The sequence below is a fragment of the Hyaena hyaena genome, unplaced genomic scaffold (genome assembly GCF_003009895.1).
Source record: "Hyaena hyaena isolate Hyena2069 unplaced genomic scaffold, ASM300989v1 scaffold_168, whole genome shotgun sequence".
In the NCBI taxonomy this organism is placed as follows: Eukaryota; Metazoa; Chordata; class Mammalia; order Carnivora; family Hyaenidae; genus Hyaena; species Hyaena hyaena.
Window position 1 is genome coordinate 2,192,339 of NW_024080800.1, and position 22,304 is coordinate 2,214,642.

Consider the following 22,304-nt stretch of genomic DNA (forward strand, 5'->3'; position numbering starts at 1 on the left):
CTCCGCGGACCGCGCAGGGGAAGCCAGGAGAGAAGCACGAAGAAAAGGGAGGGGGACCCCAGATAAGTTGGCCTGCACCACTTTTAGACCCCTGCCCACAGCTCTGGGACGCGCACAAGCGGCTCCACCAAAGGAAAGCTCGCGGTTTCGACCAGAGGGCTCTGGCGCGCCTGGGCTTAAGAGTTGCGTACGACGTCATATGCTCAACGTGACATCAGAGTGAAGGCCGTGACGTCACTCCGAAAACGCCAGTGGGCACTCCGGGGCACCGGGGGAACTTTGTGGGCCTTCATCGCCTGCGTTTCCCTGACTGGACCCTCCCCCAGCCCGGTTGGAGTCGGGCTGTTTACACTCTGCGGAGACCGGGACTTGGGGGAAGGGATGGGGGCTGGGGACTGGAAGGCTTCCCGGAGCCCGGATTTTAGCCGCGGCCTCCCGCCGCCCCAGGGTCCGCCGTTCGCGCCGGTCCGCGGCCCCCTGGCCTCTTGTGTGTCCAGCTCATTGACCGCAGCTGCCGGGCCTCCAACCCGCGGGAAAAGAAAGCTTCATTGAGCAGGCCGGGAGGGTCGGCGGTCGGGGGTGGAGGGAGGTGGAGCGGCCGCGGCCAGCTCCACGGGGGAGGGGAGGACCAAAAGGAGAAGAGGAGGGAACTGGCCTGGGAGGAATCTAGGGAGAGGGCGGAATGTGGGAGGGCTCAAGGGGACATGGGAGGGACGAAAGAAGAGGGGGGGAAAAAGGGGGGGGTCCAGTCTCCCCTGGCCGAGCGCTTTTTTTGGGAAGTCCTAGGACTGATCTCCAGGACCTGGACTCTTCTCCCAGCCCCTAGGGCCCCGCTCAGCCAAGGTAGGGGGAGTCACGCTGCTGCGGAAAGAAGGGGAGTTTCGGATGGGAGGATGGTGGAGGGACCACGAAAAGGGGTGATGCGGGATGGGGTTGAGGGGAACCCAACCCACTGAGGGTTTTATCATTGTTAAAGAAGAGGGAAACAGAAGAGTGGAGAGAGGAGGCAGATATTTGGCGGGGGGGGGGGGGGGGGGGGGGGGGCAGGATGTTCCAAATAGGGCAGCCGTGAGGGCCCTAAGGCTGGAGGCTCCTCTGTGAGGCCCTACCACTGGGCTCCCAAGCCAGAATGTCCCCAGAACAAAGCTGTCCTGTTGTGTTGTTTGTCTGAGTTGGGGGAAGCATGTTCAGGGGGCCTCTTGCTGAAGAGGGGCTGTTCTCAGCCCCAGACAGAGGGAAGGCCTTGGCTGAGGAGCCGATTGGCGCCCTGGCCTCCCGTTGCCCAGTGACAGCGATGGCAGTGTTGGCAGGAGGTCTGGACAACCCCACCTCACTCCCCTCCCAGCTTGAGGCCTGGCCCTCCTGGGTCCCTTGACCCTGCAGGGCATGTGAGAGCCTGTGTGCTGGGTAGGGTGTGCAGGGGATTCTCCATACATTCTGGTCTCTGCCCTCTCTGCCTTGGAATCTGGCCAGACGGGGCTCTGGGCTTGGCTCCCATTCAGGAGCCTAACTAAGATCTGAGGTTCTCCTAAACCCCCTTGCCAGCTTCTCACCACAATCAGTAGCTGTCTGCCCTCTCCCAGTGGCTGAATGGAATCATCTGGGTCCTTCTTGCCTCCCGCCAGCCCCTCTCCATTGCTCTGTGTACCTGGCTCTCTCACGATCACCTTCTATCCTTCTTTCACACTGTCTCTCTCTGCTGTCTCTGTTTGCTCCCGCTTTGTTCCCACTTCGTTCCCACCGCTTCCTTCCTCTCACATCCTGTCTGGGTCTCCCTCTTGCTCAGTCTTCTCTCTTTCTTTGGATCATTCTCTGCCTCTTGGTCTCTACTCACTCTCTTTTGATCTCTGGGTCTCTTAGACCAGTGGGTGGGGGTGATGGAGGTGCCAATGACAGAACTAGGAAAGGACATTGTAGGACAGAACAACCGATGGTGACTGTTTTACTCTGTACAAAAGGGAGGGAGAGACTCTATCTCTGGGTCTCTGTCTCTGTCCCTTCCCAGTCTGCACCTCTCTCACTGTGTTTTTGCTCTTGTTTAGTTTGTGTTTCTTTCTCACTTAGTCCACGGGTCCCTGTCTTTCTCTCACACTGTCTCTGACTCTGTCGTTATTCAGGATTTCTCTTCCAATCATGACCTCTCTCTGGGACCCAGGCCTGACTTCATCTGTGATTTCTCTTACACACTCTCTCTCTGGGGCACCCAGGCCTTCCCTGCCATGCGACCTGTCAGTGTCTGGCAGCGGAGCCCATGGGGGCTGCTGCTCTGTGTGCTGTGCAGCTCATGCCTGGGATCTCCATCCCCATCCACGGCCCCCGAGAAGAGGGCTGGGAGCCAGGGGCTGCGGTTCCGGCTGGCCGGCTTCCCCAGGAAGCCCTTTGAGGGCCGAGTGGAGATACAGAGAGCTGGCGAGTGGGGCACCATCTGCGATGACGACTTCACACTTCAGGCTGCCCACGTCCTCTGCAGAGAGCTGGGCTTCACAGAGGCCACGGGCTGGACCCACAGTGCCAAATATGGCCCTGGAACAGGTGAGCAATGCTCCATGCATGGCCTAGGTATTGCCTTAATGCAAGGAGAGGGAGCGTCAGGATGGCACAGGCACAGGGACCTGGTACACCCAAAATAGTGTCAAGTAAACCCATGGGTGACAAACCAACCAACACAGTTACTTCCCAGACCTGTGGACCTTAAGCTGGTCAGTGCCTTCTCTGAACTTCAGAGGCCCTATACGCAAAATGACTAGATGATCTCTAAGTTCCTTCTTTCTGCAAAAGTATGATTCTACAAAGCCACATGCAAGGACAGCCCTGATACAGGTGAGCCCTGTGCAGTCAGAGTACAGTTGGTTTGATGGAAAGCTGAGAGCAGATAAATGATGTCTGGTTTTCCCAAAGCCAGAAAGAATCACAGATAACTGCAGCTGACCAAATCAGATTATAGGCAAGAGCTGCAACCAACAAGCTGGAACTAAGAGTAAATATAAGACAAGAATGAGTGTGGGTAGTAGTGACTCAGGAGGAATTCTGAGACCTGAGGATGCTTACATTGTATGAGCCCACAGTGGGACTGATGGACAGAAGCTGGTGCAGTCTGCAGCTAATCCCCCACTTCCTACTGGCTGGACCACTTCTGGAATAAAGTGTCACTTGGAGGTGCCAAGTTTAAAGAGAGACAGTAGGACACCTGGGTGGCTCAGTCGGTCAAGCGTCCAACTCTTAATCTCAGTTCAGGTCTTGATCTTGGGGTCATGAGTTCAAGCCCATGAGTTCAAGGTCCTGCTGGGCATGGAGCCTACTTTAAAAGAGAGAGAGAGAGTAGAAAATGGAAATACTTTCAGAGGAGAGCTGCCCAGATGTGAAAGATTGGAAGCCAAGTTTCAAGAGGGAATAGCTGAAGAAACCAGGGATGTTTGGTATGAAAAGAAAAAGCTTTGGAAAGCAATTACATGAAGGTTGTCTCCAAATATGAGGACAGTCATTTAACTGAGGGATTTTTCTGAATGGCATCGAAGGACTGAATCAGACCTTGGAGGACAGTCATGGAGAGTCACAAGGACTTTGTGATGGTTCCAATGGCCTGGTGGGGCAGGAAGTAGGTATCCCAGCAGAAGCTGGAGAAGTCCTGTCAGGATATACATGATAGGCCCTGGCCATTGACTGGGACAGACAGTCCCATTAGGTAGAATCCCATGGCCTTTGGGGGCGGGGGAAATTGGATCCATCCCAACTCTGAGAAGTCAGTAATACTCATTTCAGGATGGTCCAGGCAGAGAGAAAACCAAGGGGCAATGTAGTAACACAGACAGGGAAGACCCATGGGAGAAAGTGAGGCTGAAATGAAAGGATCTTAGATTTCTAAGTCTCACAAATGGCTCAAACCCTGAAGCCCCCATGTATTGGCTGGGTGGTCTTAGACAGGTTACTTAACTTCTCTGAACCCAAATTTCTTTATATAAAAATGGTGATAACGCCTCTGGCAGCTCTAAGAATAATCATGTCTATACATACATGGCAGAGTGCCTAACACAACACATACTTGGTTAACTGTGGCTATCATTGAATAGGTCAGGACTGATCAGAATTTCAGTGTTGACTCTCAGGTTTTTATTCACCCTACCAAATTCTTGAGTATCCCCAGATCACCACTGACCCTCCATCAATCCTGTATTCCCTTCCCTATTCCCTTCCAGGGTCTCCTGTCTCTTTCACATCCCATTATATAAACAGAAAAACAAGATCATCAAGCCAGGTGTGAGGCCTCCATGGTCACCCTCCCGCAAATCCCCACCACTTACCCTACTCCTCCATCCTGCCTCCACAAGCCTCTCTATCCCCTCATCTCTCCCTCCACAGGCCGCATCTGGCTGGACAACCTGAGCTGCAGTGGGACTGAGCAGAGTGTGACTGAGTGTGCCTCCCGGGGCTGGGGGAACAGTGACTGTACCCATGATGAGGATGCCGGAGTCATCTGCAAGGACCAGCGCCTCCCCGGCTTCTCGGATTCTAATGTCATTGAGGTCTGCAGTTCGTACACACACACACACACACACACACACACACACCACACCACACACACACACACCACACCCAGAAGGGCCAGAGAGGGCTGTGGGGTGGTTATATGTGGTTAGAGGGGATACTGGAAGGTAGGGGATCCAATATGCCCATGGGATATTTTGGGTCGCTGTGAGGCTGAGGGGGTGGGGACAAATGATAGAGCTCCTAGGCATATGAAAGCCCAGGGTTGTTTTAGCATTAGCATTCAAGTTACTAAAGCCGGCGGGCGTCTCTCCAACTTCATCCCTGGTCCCCAGGGCATCTCTTGCTCTCCATCTCGTCAGAGGTTCCTGCTCTCCTGGAACATCTCCCTTCTTATTCTCTCCTACTTCAGTGCCACTCCCTCTGTGAACTCTCCTTTGTGCTCCGGGCCACCTTGGCTCTCCTTCCTCAGCTTGCTCAGCACCCTCAATCGCCTCTCAGAGCACGACATGTCCTTCCACTCTCGTGCTTGCAGGAAAGTCTTCTCAACAGAGAGCGCTGTGTCAGCCCCTGCTCGCCACTGCCTTCACAGCAATCACACCGATCAGGGTTCCTTAAAAGTAGCAGGGCAAATAAAAAGTCGGTACTGAGACTCTGTCCTCTGCCTGTGGTTCCATCCCCAGGTAGAACAGCACCTGCAAGTGGAGGAGGTGCGACTTCGGCCGCCGGCCGTGGGGAGGGGCAGGCGGCCCCTGCCAGTGACCGAGGGACTGGTCGAAGTCAGGCTTCCCGACGGATGGTCGCAAGTGTGTGACAAAGGGTGGAGCGCCCATAACAGCCACGTGGTCTGCGGGATGCTGGGCTTCCCTAGCGAAAAGAGGGTCAACACGGCCTTCTACAGGTGAAGGGGCCTGGGCGCTGGGCGGAGCAGACTGGGATGGAGGGGTGCTTACTAGGGAGCAGTATCTCGACCTCTGAGAGGGTCCGGGGCTCTGGAATAACGGGGGAACTATCGAGGCCCATTCGAAACTGGAGAGTTGAGAATTTTATGGAACCATGAAGGGCTCCCCAGGGCGGGTCCGAAATGGGGCAAGCGAGGCTCCTGCTCTCTTAGGTCCGCAGCCAGGGCGGGGCTGGTGGCGGCCGGTCGCGCGTCCAAACCGTGACGCCCTCGGTTGGCAGGCAGAGTCTCGCCTTCCCGGGGCGCGCGCAGAGCGTGGCGAGGCCACGCCCAGCGGCCTGCCGTGTCGCGGGCGGTTACGGTTACGGAGCGGGCGCGGCCCCGGGGCCCGACGTCCGAGTTCAAGGAGCGCGCGGCCGCGCCCTGCGGAGGCGGTCCCTGGGTGTGTCCAGCGCCGGGCTAGGCGCGGGAGTCCCCGCCAGAGGACCAAACCCTGAGGGTCGCAGGGCGCCTGGAGAGGTGGGGCCTGCCCTCGGTCTCGGCCGTCCTCGAGGCGCGTCCGTGAGCGCTGGATCCCTCTGGACTCTCGACAAGTTTTCCAGAATATCCTTTGGCCGAGGCGCCCGACCCTTTCCCACCTGCCCTGGAGCCCTGGGGTATGCGCTGGCTACGAGGGTAACGGATCACACTAGTAAACAGCTCTCTGCTTAGCGTGCCTCGCAACCCTGGAGCATCATATGTGGTCATTTTGAGGAATTTGGAAAGCTTTACAGTCATTCTAATCTATTCTGCAAGCTGAAATCCTTTTTTTACCCTCAGCTCTTTCTTAGTTAATTATTGCAGAAAGACTTCTTGACACCTAGGTTAGCTTCCACTGAGCACACTACTTTAGACATGGCCTGATTAGAGCAGTGTACAGAAATGCTCAACTTTGAGTAGAGCATGCCCAGATTTTGTATGCCTATCTGTTGAGGGAACATCCCACTGTTCATACTGAACTGGTAGTATATGAAACCAATTCAGATCTTCCCTTATCCTTGATACTAACAGAAAAGCCTATTTGAACCTAAATCTATGTTGTTACCCTATTACGTTAGTTTGATGCATCATTTAAAAAACGTTTCAAAGCCACAATGAACCCATGAGATTATCTTGAATCTTGGCATTATTTTCCATTTATCATCCCTCCCAACCTCCTCTGGAGTATATAGAGGATAGCTATCTTCTGGTTTCATCAGAGTGACTGTTAAAATTATTGAAATATTCAAAACTAAAGTCTAACCTTCCTTCCTCATCAAGTCTTTACTCACTACTTGTGAAATGTTTTTTCCACTAATTGGGAACAAACTGAACACTACAATGATGTAGCCAACATTTCACCATTTTATCTATAATGAAATTGTGGGAGATTTTGTTAGTCTTCCTTAAAATCTAGATATTGTGTTGATGGCCGTTTTCCAGTCTTCCAATTTAGAAATCTTATCAAAAAAGGAAATCATGGTGGTTTGAGCTAATTTTTACTGAAATCTTTCTCGGTCTCTAAGCATCTCCCTATTTTTTCCCCACTGTTCACAAACTTTCCATTTAATAACTTATTCTAAAATATTATTCTTTAGATTAAGGAATCCTTTTTCTTCTTTTTGAAAGTAAATGCATTATCCACCCTCTAGTCTTTTCCATACTTGCTCAGATTTTCCTTGCCTTGGCTGTCAGACACATCCGAAAGTTCTTTCAGTCCCAAGGAATATACTTTATCTGGAGTCTGGAGACTCAAACTGTTTTCAAACAGCTGTGTGCTGTGTTCCTTTGCTATTATCTGTCTTGGGGCTATACTTCTTTCTGTGTGCTTGTTCTTTACCTTCCCTGACCCCAACATCAGGTTCTGAAAGACTCTTACAATTTAAAAAGCAGGGATTTCAAGTGAAGAGCGTAGCGTGAACAAAGGTGAGGAGATTCATTCAGTCTGCATTTATTTATTGTCTACTGTTGTAGACACTAGGGATTCAGCAGTAGACAAAACACAGATCTCCCTATCTCATGAACTAGGGAAGAATCAGAAAATAGTAAAATTTTAAAATGCAAGGATGGCAAAGAGTGTAATGGATTAAAAATAAAGCAGGAAAGCAGTTGGAAAGTAAAAGTGGGGTTGCGGTTTTAAGAAGAGCCGTCAGAGAAGGCCTCTTTGAAAAGGCCGTCATTTGGGAAAAGATTTAAGGGAGGTGAGGGCACAAACTGTAGAAATCTAGACAAGTGTTGACAGGAAGAGGGATGATAAATGAAAAGATCCTAGGGGGCAGGGGGAAAGGGGTTCGAGGGGTGAAGAGTCTTCCTCCTGGAGGCCACTGGGGCTGCAGCAGAGTGAACAAGAGAGAAGATGATAGGAAAGGTGATATAGAAGAAGACAGGGAAAGAATGGGAAGCCCGATTGCATAGGGCCATTTGGGAGGACTGGCTTATACTCTGTGGGAGATAAGGTTTTGAACAGAGGTGTGACATCTGACTTCCATTTTTAAAGTATTATTTTGGCTGCTTTAAGAATAGACTGTGAGGGATAGGGTGAAATCAAGGAGGCAGAGAAATTAGTTAGGAGGTTATTGTCTCCTGAAAGCTGAGTACAGAAAGTGAGGGTGATGGTGACCAGTGAAAATGGTGAAAAATTATAAAATTCCGTGTGTATGGGTTGAAGGTAGAGGCACCAGAATTTGCTGATGGATTTAATATGATGGGAGAGAAGGAGAGTGATTAAGGTTCACTCCAAGGTTTTGAGCCTGAGCTAAGTATGGAGTTGGCCTTACTTGATAAGGAAGACAGTGGGTGGAGCATGTGTGAGGATTGGGGGGAGGAGTCTTGTATACTAAGAACTTGGCTTTGGACTGGTTTAATCTGAGGTTCTTTGAGACACTGAAATGGTGAGTCTCAGTATCAAGCAATTGGGTATATGACTCTAGAGTTGCTGAATAAACGTATTTTAAGGCCTGAAACTGGACGTCATCAAGGGAGTAAGTGTAAACAGGAGAAAAGAGGCCCAAGAACTGAACAGAGACCTTAACTGTTATGTCAGGAAGATAAAGTGAAATGCAAACAGTGAGGTGAGGTAGAAAGACCAGGTGAGCGAAGTGGCCTCTAACCCAAGTAAAGCGCTTCAAGGAAGAGACAAGGAGTGCCATCACCTGAGTCGACGCTGCTGCTGGGTCTAAAAGCACAAGGACTGGGAAACAATGCTGGATTTAGCAAAATAGAGTCATTGCTGACCCTGACAGATTTGACAGTGACTAGGATATTTTTCAAAAGACAGTTGACTAAAGTAGAAGGATGTGCTGAGAAATAATGGAAGGCAGATCTGAATGCATAAAAGCCAGAAAATGGAACACTTTTGATCCCAGATTGGAGAGTCTGGTCTTTATCTTATGGAAAAATTAAAATTAAAAGTATTTGTGTGGGATGATGATAAAATAAGACCAGTGTTTTTAAAGTTTACCTGATAAAACTTATAAAGTTTTAAAGTTTACCTGATAAAGCGAATTGGAGGAGGAGGTTCTCGATGCAGTAAGGCTAGTTAGGAGCTTGTTTTAAAAATGAAGCTGGTTGGGAAGGTGATAACAAAGAGGGAGAGGAACGAATAGCTGTCGGATGTCTGGTAATATAAAATAAGAGAGAGATACCTGAAATGATCCTGAAGCTGCTTGAGAGAAGGGTGGCACAAGCCACCAGGCATCTCTGGGCTTCGAGTTAATATGGACTAATTTTAAAAGTGAGCCATCCTTGGGATGTTTGAGACCCAGGAATTACCTGTAGGTATGCGTGGCTTGATGTAACTTTCAGAGATCAGAAATATTTGTGTAGATCTTGGAATCTGTTACTAAGTCTAGGATATAAAGGCTGGAGAAGGACGCATACTAAGACCAGACACCATTCTTAGTAAGGAGAGAGGTTGTGGGAGTCCTGAGAGCTCTGTGATGGAGATATGAGATAGACTTCCTTTCATGGCCAGATCACACAGAGGGAGCATTCTCATGTGTAGTACAATCATAAGCAAGATCATTTATTAAGAACTCCACCTTCCGTAAAGAAAGAGGATACATCTGCTGGCTTTTGGAGGAAGCCAGTAAGATTTAAGGAATGAGAAAATCAGAGTGTGTGCATTTATCATTTTTCAACTCAGTTTTATGGTTCTTCCCTACAACATATGAAAGTTGTAGAATTTTAGAAGAGGAAAAGAGTATAGAGATAATTGAACCCCTTACTGCCCTTTAGCTGGAAAAGAAATTGAGGTTCTAAGAGCGTAAGTGCTGAAAGCTATTTACTGAACTCCTGCTATTTGCAAAGTGCTGTGCAAGGTGCTGAGAACACAGAGGTGCTGAGAGATCAAGGAAGACCTCACAGGCTACACTAAGGATTTGGGTCTTTATGATAAAAGCAATGGGAAGCAACTGAAGTGTTTTCATGAGCAGGGCGTAAGAGGACACGATCAGGTTTGTGGCCCAAAAAAACCACTCTGACTGCATTTCTGAGAATGGTGTGGAGAAAACAAGAGTGAGTGGACTGGAGAGATGTTTAGGAAGTAAGACTGACATGACTTGTCCTGGACTGACTTTGGGAACCAAAGACGAAAAGTATCAAGGTTGATTCCTAGGTTTCTGGAGTGGATTTTGCTGAAAGAACTATGGATTTATTTTTTGGACCTACATTACATTTTAGAAACATTAAGAAGGCAGGGGCGCCTGGGTGGCTCAGTTGGCTGATCGTCTGACTCTTGGTTTCAGCTCAGGTCATCATCTTGTGGTTTGTGGGTTTAAGCCCCGCATTGGGATCTGTGCTGACAGCATGCAGCCTGCTTGGGATTCTCTCTCCCCTTTCTCTCTACCCCTACCCCACCCTCACTCTCTTGTTCTCTCAAAATAAACTTTTAAAAAAGTTTAAAGGCAACGAAATACACCAGGTTAGGTGTAAATGGGAACATAGAAAAGAAAGGATGTGGAAGAATGCCATAGACAGGGCTCCAAAAGTGTAAGTGACTAGCTAGAGGAGGAGCCTGCAAAGAAGACCAAGAGAGAACAACCAGAATGAGGAATCAAACCAGACTTGTAGTGTTAGGACAGCCAAGGAGGGAGAGGAGGACAGAACATCAGTGTCAGATGCTGCCAAGAGGTAAACATGATGAAGACTGAAGCTGTCTACTGGAATCTGTTCTTGCAGAGTGATGGGGAAAACCAGGTAGGAGTGGGTTAAGGAATGAGTGGTAAGAGATAAGTTATAGAAGTGGAGTGTCAACAACTCTTGACAATTTTGCTATGAAGAGGAGCAGAAATATGGGGTGGAGGTGTGTATATGTGTATGTGCGTGTGCGTGTGAGGGGGAGAGAGAGAGATCTGAACATGTTTAAAATGATTCAATTGAGGAGAGATTGTATTCGGCTTCTCAATTTAGGAGAAAAAAGATCCTAAAGGATGGAATTCAAACCCTCTAAGGGAGTGGCCTTAGAGGAGAAAGATGATTGGATGAGAAAAGAGAATGTAGACACGGGTAGGTTTTTATGTTTGATGTGTTGAAGGAACAAATTATAAGGGGGAAATAAGCACATTTGTAAATGTGCAAGTGTAAATCAAAATAAGTATCAGTACTGGTCCTAAATAAGTACCAGGTCCTTAATATAATCTGTATTGTACCTTATAATATATATAATTGTATATGCCATATGATGTATAATATAAAACTTTATAAATAACTTAGAGAAGAAATACTTTTAAATTCTAGATAATACATTTTTTATGTTTATATATTCTAAGAGAGCGCGCGCACAAGAGCATGCATGTGCAGTGGGGGGCGGGGGGAAGAACCCCAGGCAGGCTCCATGCTGACAGGGTGGGACTCGATCCCATGAACCATGGGATCATAACTTGAGCCAAAATCAGGAGTTGGACACTTTACTAACTGAGCCATCCAGGCACCCCTAGATAATACTACATTTTTCTGACTCCTACTTGGAGGATCAAGATAATCTTGAAAGAAAACATAATATACATTTCATTTTAGACATGTTTGAGAAAAAGACATTTGGAGAAAAAGTTTCACCCTATACTTAGATGATGAAAGGTTCTAAACTCTTAGTAATGTCTCAAGAAAGGGACCAGAGACTTATTGTGCACTCTTTCTTAAGAATGTTGGACATAGTGGATATTTTGGCAAAAAGACCAACTAAATGTATCGTGAGGAGGAAGCCAGGGCAGGAAATACCAAGCAACTTTAGCACTGTTTCAAATTTGTTTATTAACATCCAGTGCATCTGCACATAGTATACTATGTCCAGATATGACTCCTCAAGAGAAACAAGAGTAGGAATGTGTTTAAAGAAGGAATAACTAAGATGATAACAGGGAGTCTCAGAAACTTAGAAGAACAGATAGGCAAAACCCGCATTCATCTGTATATAGTTGGACAAAACAAAGAGGGGGCCAAAAAAAAGTCTTTGAAATCCAAGGGAGAAGGAAAGGAGAAACAGATCTAGTTTCCAGACCTTAGACTTAAGGCAACCTCTTGAAGAATAAAATAGGTCAAATATTTAGGCCAATTAAAAAGAAATAAAGTTTTAGAACTTATTTCTCTGCACGTAAGTTTGGAAGCTGAGCTTGGTTTGTGAATGACTAAAGCATATGGGATTTAATGTGGGCAGGAAGGATGCTGTCATCCTAAGCCGCCTGGCTTCATGCTCCCCAGTCAAATCAAGTTAATGTTTTTGGACATCCAGCCTTGGTGCTTGGTCTTAGTGCACTGGCCTCAGACCTGGAAATACCAGAAGTCAAAGAGCATCCAAGGATAAAAGCCAGTCAGCCTTCAAATGACCAGGCCATTTCTCTCTCCTTGCCCGGTCAGTCTGGCAATCTTATAATCCTAACACCCTTCTACTTATATGCTTCCCCATAGGCCTCCCCTGACGTTTAGATCAACCCTGATATTGCCCCTAGTCCTCATTTTCCATCTACCCTAGTGTAATCTCTGCGGGTGCTGGTACAGGGGCTCTTATCAGCCTGAGTCCATGGGTTTCACTACTGCTCATCAGAGTGGTTTTGTGCGCGTGAGGCCAGACAGCTGTGAAGGGTAAACTCTTGGGAGTATCTGATGTTGTAACACCCTGTTGACTTTCCAATTTTCCTATTTGGAAAAGAAATTTGCCTCTGGCTGCACCAGCCTTTCCCACTTGGTTCTAGACTGATCTTGACTCTGCTATTGTCTTACCCTCACAGAAAGTTGAGGAAGCGAGCGGCCAAAGCCTCGGCCCGACGCCCCAAGCCCCTTGGAAGGTAATGGGGCAAGAGCCCCGGGACCTCCTGCTCGCCCCTGTGGCCACAGGAGGTGGATGGATGGAAGGCAGCCTATCCATGTCCATCCCAGAACCCAAGCTGATGAATTAGGGATATAACTGCACAGTGGCCATTCCAGGGGGGTAGGGAAGGGGAGGGGAGGTAGGCATGGGGATGGGCAAGCTTTGACCTTAGGGTGCACAAAGAGGAAATAATGTAGGAATGGCTGAGGAGAAGCCTTCTCATCTTTATACTTCCCCCAAACAGCTTAGACTCTAGCCTCAACCACCTGCATGCTTCCTACCCCCCTTAATTCAATTCACCTACATTCTCATTCTCTCTCCTCCTTTTACCTAATATCCCCTTCTCCCATCACCCCCTGGACTGACTGGATTTCTCCTCATGGTGTTGAATTCACAGTGCAACAGGAGTTCCTAAAATAGAGTTCGGTGGTGTGCAGCAGTCAGTGTATGTGGAAAATCTGCCCCCCTTCACTTTACTCCCCACTCTGCATAAAGTGTCCTTCCCGGAAACGGGGAAAAAAGCCAACAACAAAACCCTCTACCTTTCCTGGGCCATGTACCTAACCACTACCTCCACTAACTTCTTTCTCCTTTTTTCAGACCAATCACCAAGCTTAAAGTCAAACCCAAACCCCGAGTGGGCAGGGGATCAATCAAGAGGTAAATGAAGTTCAGGCTGGGTGTGCAGAGAGGGAGAGTGCAGAGTGATGATGAGTCAGGGCAATTGGGCTGTGGTCAGGAAGGGGTCTAAGAGGCCCCCACCAAGAGGTGGAGGGGCAGCAGTACCTATTAGAAACTACCTTCTAGATGAGTCACTGAAACATAAACTGATGCTGCCCTTATGCTCGTTTCTGGGGAGTTATGCTTATCACAGGATTTTTTAAAGTCTTGATAGAAGTTCATCCACTGATAACCCCTGTTTCACATGATTATTTATATTCCTCCAGTGAATTCTAGCAGATACTCTGGCACTTTCTCCTTCAGATGCCTTACTTGCCTCTCCCCCAAGAAGTTAAGTTTGCCTAAGAGATCAGTGTTCCCATCTTAATTATTTTAAAAATAGGTGCTACCTGCTTGGAGATAAGACTCATGATCCCCTCTGGAAACTTTGCCAGGGATGGGGTTCAGATTATAGCCCCTGTGTCTCTGGCCCAGTTGACACAATTTTTCTTGTGGGCTCCTTCAGAACCCAAGGGAGTGGAGAAGCTTTCAACCCCAGTGATTACCTCTCACTAGGTTTCCAAAGGCCATTTGCACATGAGAAGTCTCCCTGATAACTTCAGCAGTGGCTGAGACACAGAGAATTCATCCATTTCTTCTGTCCCCTCCTCTTTTCTGCACATTTTGGGATCACCCAGTGGTCTCTGCTGGCCCTCCTTCTCCAGCTTCTCCTTCTGGTGGCTTCAAAGGAGCCTGGAATTTGGAGATGCTCTTGTAGTACCTTTTAGCTAAAGGTCATCTGTGCCCAACATGGCCATGCTCTGGCCTTCCCTGCACACCAAATTCAAGGGCACATTGCTGTTTTTACTGTGTCCTTTGTGGGGAAAGGGGAGGAGGGAGTTTAGAAGAGCAAAAGCTTTTTCCTGTGATGGCCTCTTTGAGTTTTATTTTCAGCAAAACAGGACTTTGGGAGAGTACCTGATCTGTTTGCGCTTCAAAATCCACTGGTCCTGAACCTCCAAAGGTATTCTATAGTCTCCAGCTTCCTCTGTCTGTTGTTTATAAAATTTTCTTCCTGTCTGCATCTTCTTAGCCAATGACTGTAAGTCATCATAACCTTCCTTCCTCTGACATCAAGTGATGGGCATATTACTGCAATAGTTCATTGTCAAGCCAGCCTCATAGGCTCACTCCACCCATAGCAGCCCTCCTCTCTGGGCACTGCTCTCATCACATGCCTCACTGCCATCTCTTACTTTGTTGGTGTCAATACACCAGTCCCCTTCCTTTTCTCAAGGCTTCTCTCTGAAGGGTTTCCAAGGTTTAACATCTCTAGTTTAGTCCCATTTTCATGCTTGGGTGCTACAGAACATTCTTTCTGTTATGTTTCAATTGCAGCAGCATGGACTACCTCATTAAAGTTCAGCTCAGGTCTGGAGAGATCTCTACCATTCTGTTGTGCATATTCTCTCCTCTGGTCATGTGGACTCTCTAACATTTGTCTGTCTTGCATTTGTACATCTTCATTCCCACATGTGCCAACCCCAGTCCTTCCCTATGTCCACCTTCTTGTATAATCTTCTCATAACTACCCATCATACTCTGGCCTGGAAGACCCTCTAGCCTCTGAGAAGACATCTAGACCCAAGATTTACTCAGTTCTTTGCATCCTGACTCATTCAGTTATTTCAGCCTCAGCGTAACAGAAGGATGTGTTCACGCTGACTCTTCAGACTTCCTGTTTGTGTCAGCTACTCCCTCCTGCCCATCTCTTCTAACTGGGCAGTCCTGGCTTTCCACTCTCTTTGCACAGCGGCCTCAGCCTCAGCCTCCGTTAGGGCCAACAGCCTGAAACCATTTGGAGCAAGGTTTCTGTCAGGCAAGTCAAGACTAGCCATCCTGCCCATACTGGTCTTCAGCTGCAGGTCCCCAAGGACCCTCCTGTCTGGGTAATCTGGGCTCTTTCAGCCCGGACACTTGCCATTTCCTTTGTCTACGGAGGGAAACATAGCAGAAAAGAAGGGAAAAGGAGGGATAAAATGGTCCTGAGAGGTTGGGGATGGGAGGCATGGAGGGGAGGAGGGTTGTCGGCAAAGAGGCAGGAGCATTGTTTTACCCTACTGCACCCCACTCCTGTCCCCCCAGGCTGCTGGCCCAGCGGCAGCAACACTCCTTTGGTCTGCATGGGGTGGCGTGCGTGGGCACGGAGGCCCACCTCTCCCTCTGCTCCTTGGAGTTCTATCGTGCCAATGACACCACCAGGTGCCCTGGGGGGGCCCCTGCGGTGGTGAGCTGTGTGCCAGGCCCTCTCTACGCAGCATCCAGTGGCCAGAGGAAGCAACAACAGTCGAAGCCTCAGGGGGAGGTGTGTGAGACAGTGACTATAACCTTCCCCACCCCAGGTGGAGAACCCCCTAGCCTAGCCAGCCCTGACTTAGCACAGCCCTGACCTTTGAGGACAGAGAGGAACCTCTCAGGGGGTGGGCCACAGACCTGAGACCACTCCCTCCCTCCCAACAGAATCTCCTTTATCTCCCAGCCCGCTCTGTGCTGATGTTTCCATTCACTGCTTTTGGGCACATCTCTCTCCCCTATAGACCCGAGTGCGTCTAAAGGGTGGGGCCCACCCTGGAGAGGGCCGGGTGGAAGTCCTGAAGGCCAGCACGTGGGGCACAGTCTGTGATCGCAAGTGGGACCTGCAGGCAGCCAGCGTGGTGTGTCGGGAGCTGGGCTTCGGGACTGCTCGAGAGGCTCTGAGTGGTGCCCGCATGGGCCAGGGTGAGGGGGATGAAGATGGGAGGAAGAGGGAAGGAGGAGGTACATACTCTCCTGGGGGGTATGGTCCTTGGGAAGGATACCCCTGGGCAGACAGTGAAGGTCCAGTTATAACCTCCTGATCTTTGACCCTAGGCATGGGTGCTATCCACTTAAGTGAGGTTCGGTGCTCTGGACAGGAACCCTCCCTCTGGAAGTGCCCCCACAAGAACATCACAGCTGAAGACTGTTCCCATAGCCAAGATGCTGGAGTCCGATGCAACCTGCCCTACACTGGGGTAGAGACCAAGGTCAGTTATATTCCCGGTTTAGTCCAGGAATCTTGCATTCTATCCAGTCCGTCACGATCTTCAGCCTGACAGCTTCCCAGCCCACTGTCCCAGGCCCCTGCCATCCTGCAGCTCCCACCTGATGCCCCCACTTGCTAGCCCTTACATGCCTCTGAATCACCCTTCAGCCACATACCTGTTACAGACTCCCACTACCCCTCCAGAAAAGCTTACCCGGAACTTCCATTGTGTCACTACAGATCCGACTCAGTGGGGGCCGCAGCCAACATGAGGGGCGAGTGGAGGTGCAAATAGGGGGACCTGGGTCCCTTCGCTGGGGGCTCATCTGTGGGGATGACTGGGGGACACTGGAGGCCATGGTGGCCTGTAGGCAACTTGGACTGGGCTATGCCAACCATGGCCTGCAGGTGAGTGGGAAGCAGAGGGAAACCAACACAATTGCCTCCAAAGCCTGTGTTCGGGGCAGAGGACTGTAAAAATGAGTCCGTTGGCCCAAGAGGCTGGATAGTGGTGCCTCACAGAAACACCAACATGTGTCCCCAGGAGACCTGGTACTGGGACTCAGGGAATATAACAGAGGTGGTGATGAGTGGAGTCCGCTGCACAGGGTCTGAGCTGTCCTTGGACCAATGTGCTCATCATAGCACCCACATCGCCTGCAAGAGGCCAGGAACTCGTTTCACTGCTGGAGTCATCTGTTCTGAGAGTGAGTGAGGGATAAGGCGATACAAGCCAGGGAAGGGAAGCTCTGGACTACCCCCCCTGAGGGAAAAAGAGCTGTAATCTGGAGGGGTGCTCCTTCCCCGTGAAGAAGCAACCTCTCACACTCCACAGGGGGAGTAGAAGCACCTGCATCTGTCCCCACTCCTCAGCAGTGACTTCAACACTCTGCTCCCTTCCTTATGCAGCTGCATCAGACCTGCTGCTGCACTCAGCACTGGTGCAGGAGACCGCCTACATCGAGGACCGGCCCCTGCACATGCTGTACTGTGCTGCAGAAGAGAACTGCCTGGCCCGCTCGGCCCGCTCGGCCAACTGGCCTTATGGCCACAGGCGTCTGCTCCGATTCTCCTCCCAGATCCACAACCTGGGACGAGCTGACTTTAGGCCCAAGGCTGGGCGCCACTCCTGGGTGTGGCACGAGTGTCATGGGTGAGAGAGTCAAGTAGAAGGGCAAGGTTACTGGAGATGGGGCAAGGCTGCTGGGGGCAGGGATGGAAACAGGGTTCCCTTGTCCCCACAGGCATTACCACAGTATGGACATCTTCACTCACTATGATATCCTGACCCCCAATGGCACCAAGGTGGCTGAGGGCCACAAAGCTAGTTTCTGTCTGGAAGATACCGAATGTCAGGAGGGTAAGTTGGACCTAAAACAGACTCCAGTATCTCCGTCCCACAGCCTTGCCTCACACTGACATATGCCAATCCCTCTCAGATGTCTCCAAGAGGTATGAGTGTGCTAACTTTGGAGAGCAGGGCATTACCGTGGGTTGCTGGGATCTCTACAGGCATGACATCGATTGCCAATGGATTGACATCACAGATGTGAAGCCAGGAAACTACATTCTGCAGGTGCCTGGGGCCTGAGATCCAGCTGGCAGGTGGGAGGAGTGTTTATTAACGATCTGAAGACTGCAACTGGTCAAATTAACTTTCTCCCACTCACAGGTGGTCATCAACCCCAATTTTGAAGTAGCAGAAAGTGACTTCACCAACAATGCAATGAAATGTAACTGCAAATACGATGGACATCGCATCTGGGTGCACAACTGCCACATTGGTATTTGATGGGAAGAGCAGCCCAGAAGGACTGGGGGATGGGAAGGAAAGGCCTTAATTCTCTTCTCTCTAAGTTGGTTCTGTGTCTTCCCACCCTCTTCTGGATCTCCCAGCCTCTCCACTTCCACTCACCCTTCCCCACCATGGGTCCATTTCCCTGCCTAAACTGCCCATTCACCTTGCAGGTGATGCCTTCAGTGAAGAGGCCAACAGGAAGTTCGAGCGCTACCCTGGCCAGACCAGCAACCAGATCATCTGAGGTGCTGCCACCCTCCTCTGCAAACCACCACTGGCCCCTAGTGGCAGGGGTCTGAGGCTACCATTACCTCAGGAGCTTACCGAGGAACCCCTGATGTCAGCAGGCCAGCCATGCTCTTCCAGTGTGCGCTATGGATGTGGAACCGTCAAGACGAAGTTCTCGCCCTCCTTCCTAGGCCAGCTGCCGGATCTGTGGCTAAGCACGGGGTATTTTTGCTCCCAGACCCAGCACTGAGTCAAGCACGCTACAAAGAACAGCGCCTCACTGACTGCCCAGAACAACAGACAGCAGGAGCTCATTTTCTTGAATAGGGAGGTCAGAATGGTCAGCTCCAGTATCTCCCCTAGGTTCAGGGGGGATACAGCTTTACCTCTAGCCTCTTCATGGGGGAAAAGATCAGTAACCCCCGCCCTTATTTTTGACTAAAACATGATGCTAGGTATAATTTTATTTTATATAAAAAGCATTTGTGTGATTCCTCAGAGCCCAGGGATTGGTGCTGGTGGTTGGAGGGACCTGCCCCCCACTGGTTCATTTATTCCTCTGTCCAGGTACCCTCAGAGCCTAGGCCAGGAAAGCAAGGTGGAAATCAGAGCAGGAGCCTCAGAGTCCTGCTGACCCACTCATTCTGTGACTTCAGGGGTCACATATAAGGTCAATGTTTCTGGTCCCCGCCGGATGCGCACTGCTAGCTGGGATTGGGTTCGAACAGCTTCATAAATATCTTCAGCATTTTGTACCAGCTGCTCCCCAATGGCCAAGATCACATCACCCGGCCGTAGACCAGCCCTACGGTGAAAGACGGACAGAGAGAAAAAGGAGGGACTAGACAGCCCAGTTCAAGGGCACATGCACGCTTCACCCATCCCCACCTCACAACGCAGTCTCTCCCTCACCGGTGTGCAGGGGAGTCCAGGATGACTTTATGGATGAGCACACCATGCTGAACATCAGGGAAGCTTGGTTCTCGAAGCTGTAGTTCAGCAAGGATGCTGAAAGGACATAGATCATCACCCTGTTAACCACACCAAGGCACTCTCCCTTGGGTTCACCTCAAATCTCTCATCAACACACTGACAACTGTATGAACAAGGGCATGCACTAGATACTCCAGATACAAAGGCAATTCAACTTCTGCCTCTCAAAGTTAGGAAGTAGGACATGTATATAAAAAGTAATTCCAAATGACACATACTACTAAATCAATAACACTAATATCATTCTAGAATTCTAAGGGAAGCTTTAAGGAGAAAATAGAACTTAACCTGGGCCTAGAAGCATGGTTCTTGTATTTAACTATATAAAACAAGAATAACATAAATAAAAACATGAGAGTAGGAAATCAGGTTGGCTGGAACAGAGTATATTCATGGAAGAAGCCAGATCTGGAAGGCTGAATTGGTGACAAATGGAAAATGGCTCCTGAACAACAAGTTAATGGCCTGAGGTTTTTAAATCAAAGCAGTAGCAGGATGCAATCAATCTGGTAGCAGGTGTGCAAAATGGATTGGCATGAGAAAGTCAGGATGATAAGAGAGGACAGCTCTTCTGATAGTTCCCAAGTGTAAGCCGACTAATCTTAGATAAAGATAAAATTTGATAACAAATCTCAACAGAGATGCCAGTTGCCCACCACTGAGTACACTGGTAGTCCTATAGGTCACTACTCTTAAAGCTCATACCTGGGAGTCAGGGTCAGCATCATCACACCAATGTAGCGGCGCTGGGACCCACTGATTCCAAACCAGGAATCTGTGATGGAGGAACAAATGAGCCTCATTCAGCTACATGCTTCCTTTTCCTCCCTTTCCTCCCAATAGACCCCCTCCCCACCCCTCACCCCTCCCCTGCTCCAGTAAGGCCCAATGAATGCCCTTCCCACCACTTAAAGGAATCCCTTCCCCCTAAGCCAGGCTCACTCTTCTTTTCCCCACGATGCAGAAACTCTCGAAGGCGATCAGAAGGAATAGCAAAGGAGATTCCGGCTGTGACCTTCATGGTATTCACTCCGATCACCTCCCCATCCTGCAGGGATAGAGCCCACTATTCCCTAGCCCAAATAAATAGTAGGAGATGGAGATACCTGAACAAGAGCAGCAGAAAGTATTGGGGAGCTGGGGAGATCTGGTTGGATTTGGGGAGATAATCAACAGGAGACTGCTCAGAAACTTGACAAGAACACACACCCCTTCTCACACTGACCTGGGGCAGGGATTCTTGGAAAGAAGGATGTCCCACTCACCAGGTTAACCAGAGGACCTCCAGAGTTTCCAAACTGCAGGACAAGGAGAAAATATGGAAGAGATCCAGGGACTCTATGCCTGGAGGCATAACCAGGATGTAGGTACTTTCTCCAAAGTCTCTCTTTTCCCAGCCCAGCGAGAGTGGCCACATATGTGCAGCCAAACCTCTGTATATAAACTCATGCACCATCTATCACAGTTGGTCCCTGTCCCACACAGCCTTTCCCCAAATCCCCAACCTAGTTTGTCATTTCTCTCACAGCAGGACGCACATCAATAGCTGCATCAGTCTGGATGTATTCCACATTGGTTTGGGGGAGGCCCAGGTCTCTGGCTGGACGCTGAGCAGAGCTGACAATGCCAGAAGTGATCGTGTTCTGCAGTGCAAAGGGACTTCCCATGGCAACAACAAACTCCCCTTGCCGGACATCGGCTGAGCGTCCCAGGGGTAGTGTGGGAAGAGGATCCTACGGGAGAAAGGGTATAAGAGATCCGTCACCTAGATATGTGACCAAATTCACAGCCCCAACCAGACCCGGCCTGCCCAGATCCCAACCTTAGTCTGAATCCTCAGCGTGGCAATATCTGCCACGGGATCCACAGCTGTGACCATGGCCTCATATGTGTCGCCGCTAAGCAGCCGCACACGGACTCGGCGCCGATCAGCCACCACATGAGCGTTGGTTACGATGAGCCCGTCAGCAGCCACCACGAATCCTGAGCCATTCGAGATAGGGACTTCGCGGCCGGAGAAAGGGTGCCTGGGATGGAGAGAAAGCAAGGATGTGAGGAGGCTCAGACACCTAGCTCGCCCGCCCCTGAGCCCGCAGCTTAGGTGCTTCCTGCCCTTCCCCGCCGTTACCGGCCCAAGATCTCGATATAAACCACGGCAGGTGCTGTCTTCTCCACCACGTCTGCGATGAAGTTGTACTGGCTCCGGGGAGAGGTGGGCTGTGAGCCAAGGACCGAGGCGAGGACCGCTGGAGGACCCCGACCCCCGCCCCACAATAACAACAGCACTGCCCCCCCAGCGCCCAGCGCCACCGCCAGCCATATGCGCGAACGGGTTCCAGGGGTCTCTGAGACCTCCCGGGCCCTGAGATCCGGGGATCCTGAAGTCAGCCGTGCTCGGGAACCCGAAGTCCCCGACGTCAGACACGTCCGTGGTTCAGGGACCCCCCCAGACAACCGGGCCCAGAGACTGAGGGTCCCATAAGTCACTCGGGCCCGAGGGTCAGGAGTTCCTGACGTCAGCAAGGCCCGGAGGTCAGGGGTCAACAGGGGCCCCTTCCCCCAGGGAACCCCCCCAAAAGCCCGCCATCCCCAGAGGTTCCAGCATGCACCCCGCCCCGCCCTCAGTGCAGCCATCAGCTCCGCCTCGGCTGCCTCCTCGCCCGCCCTACACAGAGGCGGCGCCCTCGACGCGAGCTGGCGGACAGCGGGACGCGGGGCACGCTGGTACCTGAAGTCCTCCAGAAGTGCACGCCGGGACCCAGGATTCCGGGAGGCCGACCCCGCCTCCGCCCCGTGAATGCCGGGAATTGTGGTCCCCGCGGGACGCTAGTAATGAGGTGGCCCAAGGGCCCGCGAG

At 50.4% G+C, this 22,304-nt stretch overlaps 2 protein-coding genes across 5 annotated transcripts; one reads left to right on the forward strand and one right to left on the reverse strand.

Moving 5' to 3' along the window:
• Positions 1-766: 766 nt before the first annotated feature.
• On the forward strand, positions 767-18,945 carry LOXL3 (lysyl oxidase like 3). Of its 3 annotated transcripts, XM_039240174.1 has the most exons (14): positions 767-843; positions 2,208-2,532; positions 4,357-4,520; positions 5,166-5,383; positions 15,510-15,729; positions 15,962-16,142; positions 16,275-16,429; positions 16,669-16,836; positions 16,973-17,135; positions 17,338-17,581; positions 17,673-17,788; positions 17,868-18,004; positions 18,101-18,212; positions 18,397-18,945. In XM_039240174.1, exons 2-14 carry the CDS (start codon positions 2,220-2,222, stop codon positions 18,468-18,470), a joined length of 2,265 nt encoding a protein of 754 aa, XP_039096105.1. In that variant the 5' UTR covers positions 767-843; positions 2,208-2,219; the 3' UTR covers positions 18,471-18,945. The 3 variants fall into 3 exon arrangements, with proteins under 3 accessions (XP_039096105.1, XP_039096106.1, XP_039096107.1); XM_039240175.1 differs by lacking the exons at positions 767-843; positions 16,669-16,836 and having other exon boundaries at positions 1,122-2,532; XM_039240176.1 differs by lacking the exons at positions 767-843; positions 2,208-2,532; positions 4,357-4,520; positions 5,166-5,383 and adding an exon at positions 5,809-6,039.
• On the reverse strand, positions 18,901-22,136 carry HTRA2 (HtrA serine peptidase 2). 2 transcript variants are annotated; one of them, XM_039240181.1, is made up of 8 exons: positions 21,576-22,129; positions 21,270-21,474; positions 20,986-21,180; positions 20,713-20,745; positions 20,390-20,495; positions 20,153-20,222; positions 19,367-19,462; positions 18,901-19,259 (listed from the first exon to the last, which is right to left on the reverse strand). In XM_039240181.1, the coding sequence occupies exons 1-8, from the start codon at positions 22,079-22,081 to the stop codon at positions 19,094-19,096; spliced, it is 1,377 nt and encodes a 458-aa protein (XP_039096112.1). In that variant the 5' UTR covers positions 22,082-22,129; the 3' UTR covers positions 18,901-19,093. The 2 variants fall into 2 exon arrangements, with proteins under 2 accessions (XP_039096112.1, XP_039096113.1); XM_039240182.1 differs by lacking the exon at positions 20,390-20,495 and having other exon boundaries at positions 20,673-20,745; positions 21,576-22,136.
• Between the last annotated feature and the right edge of the window lie 168 nt (positions 22,137-22,304).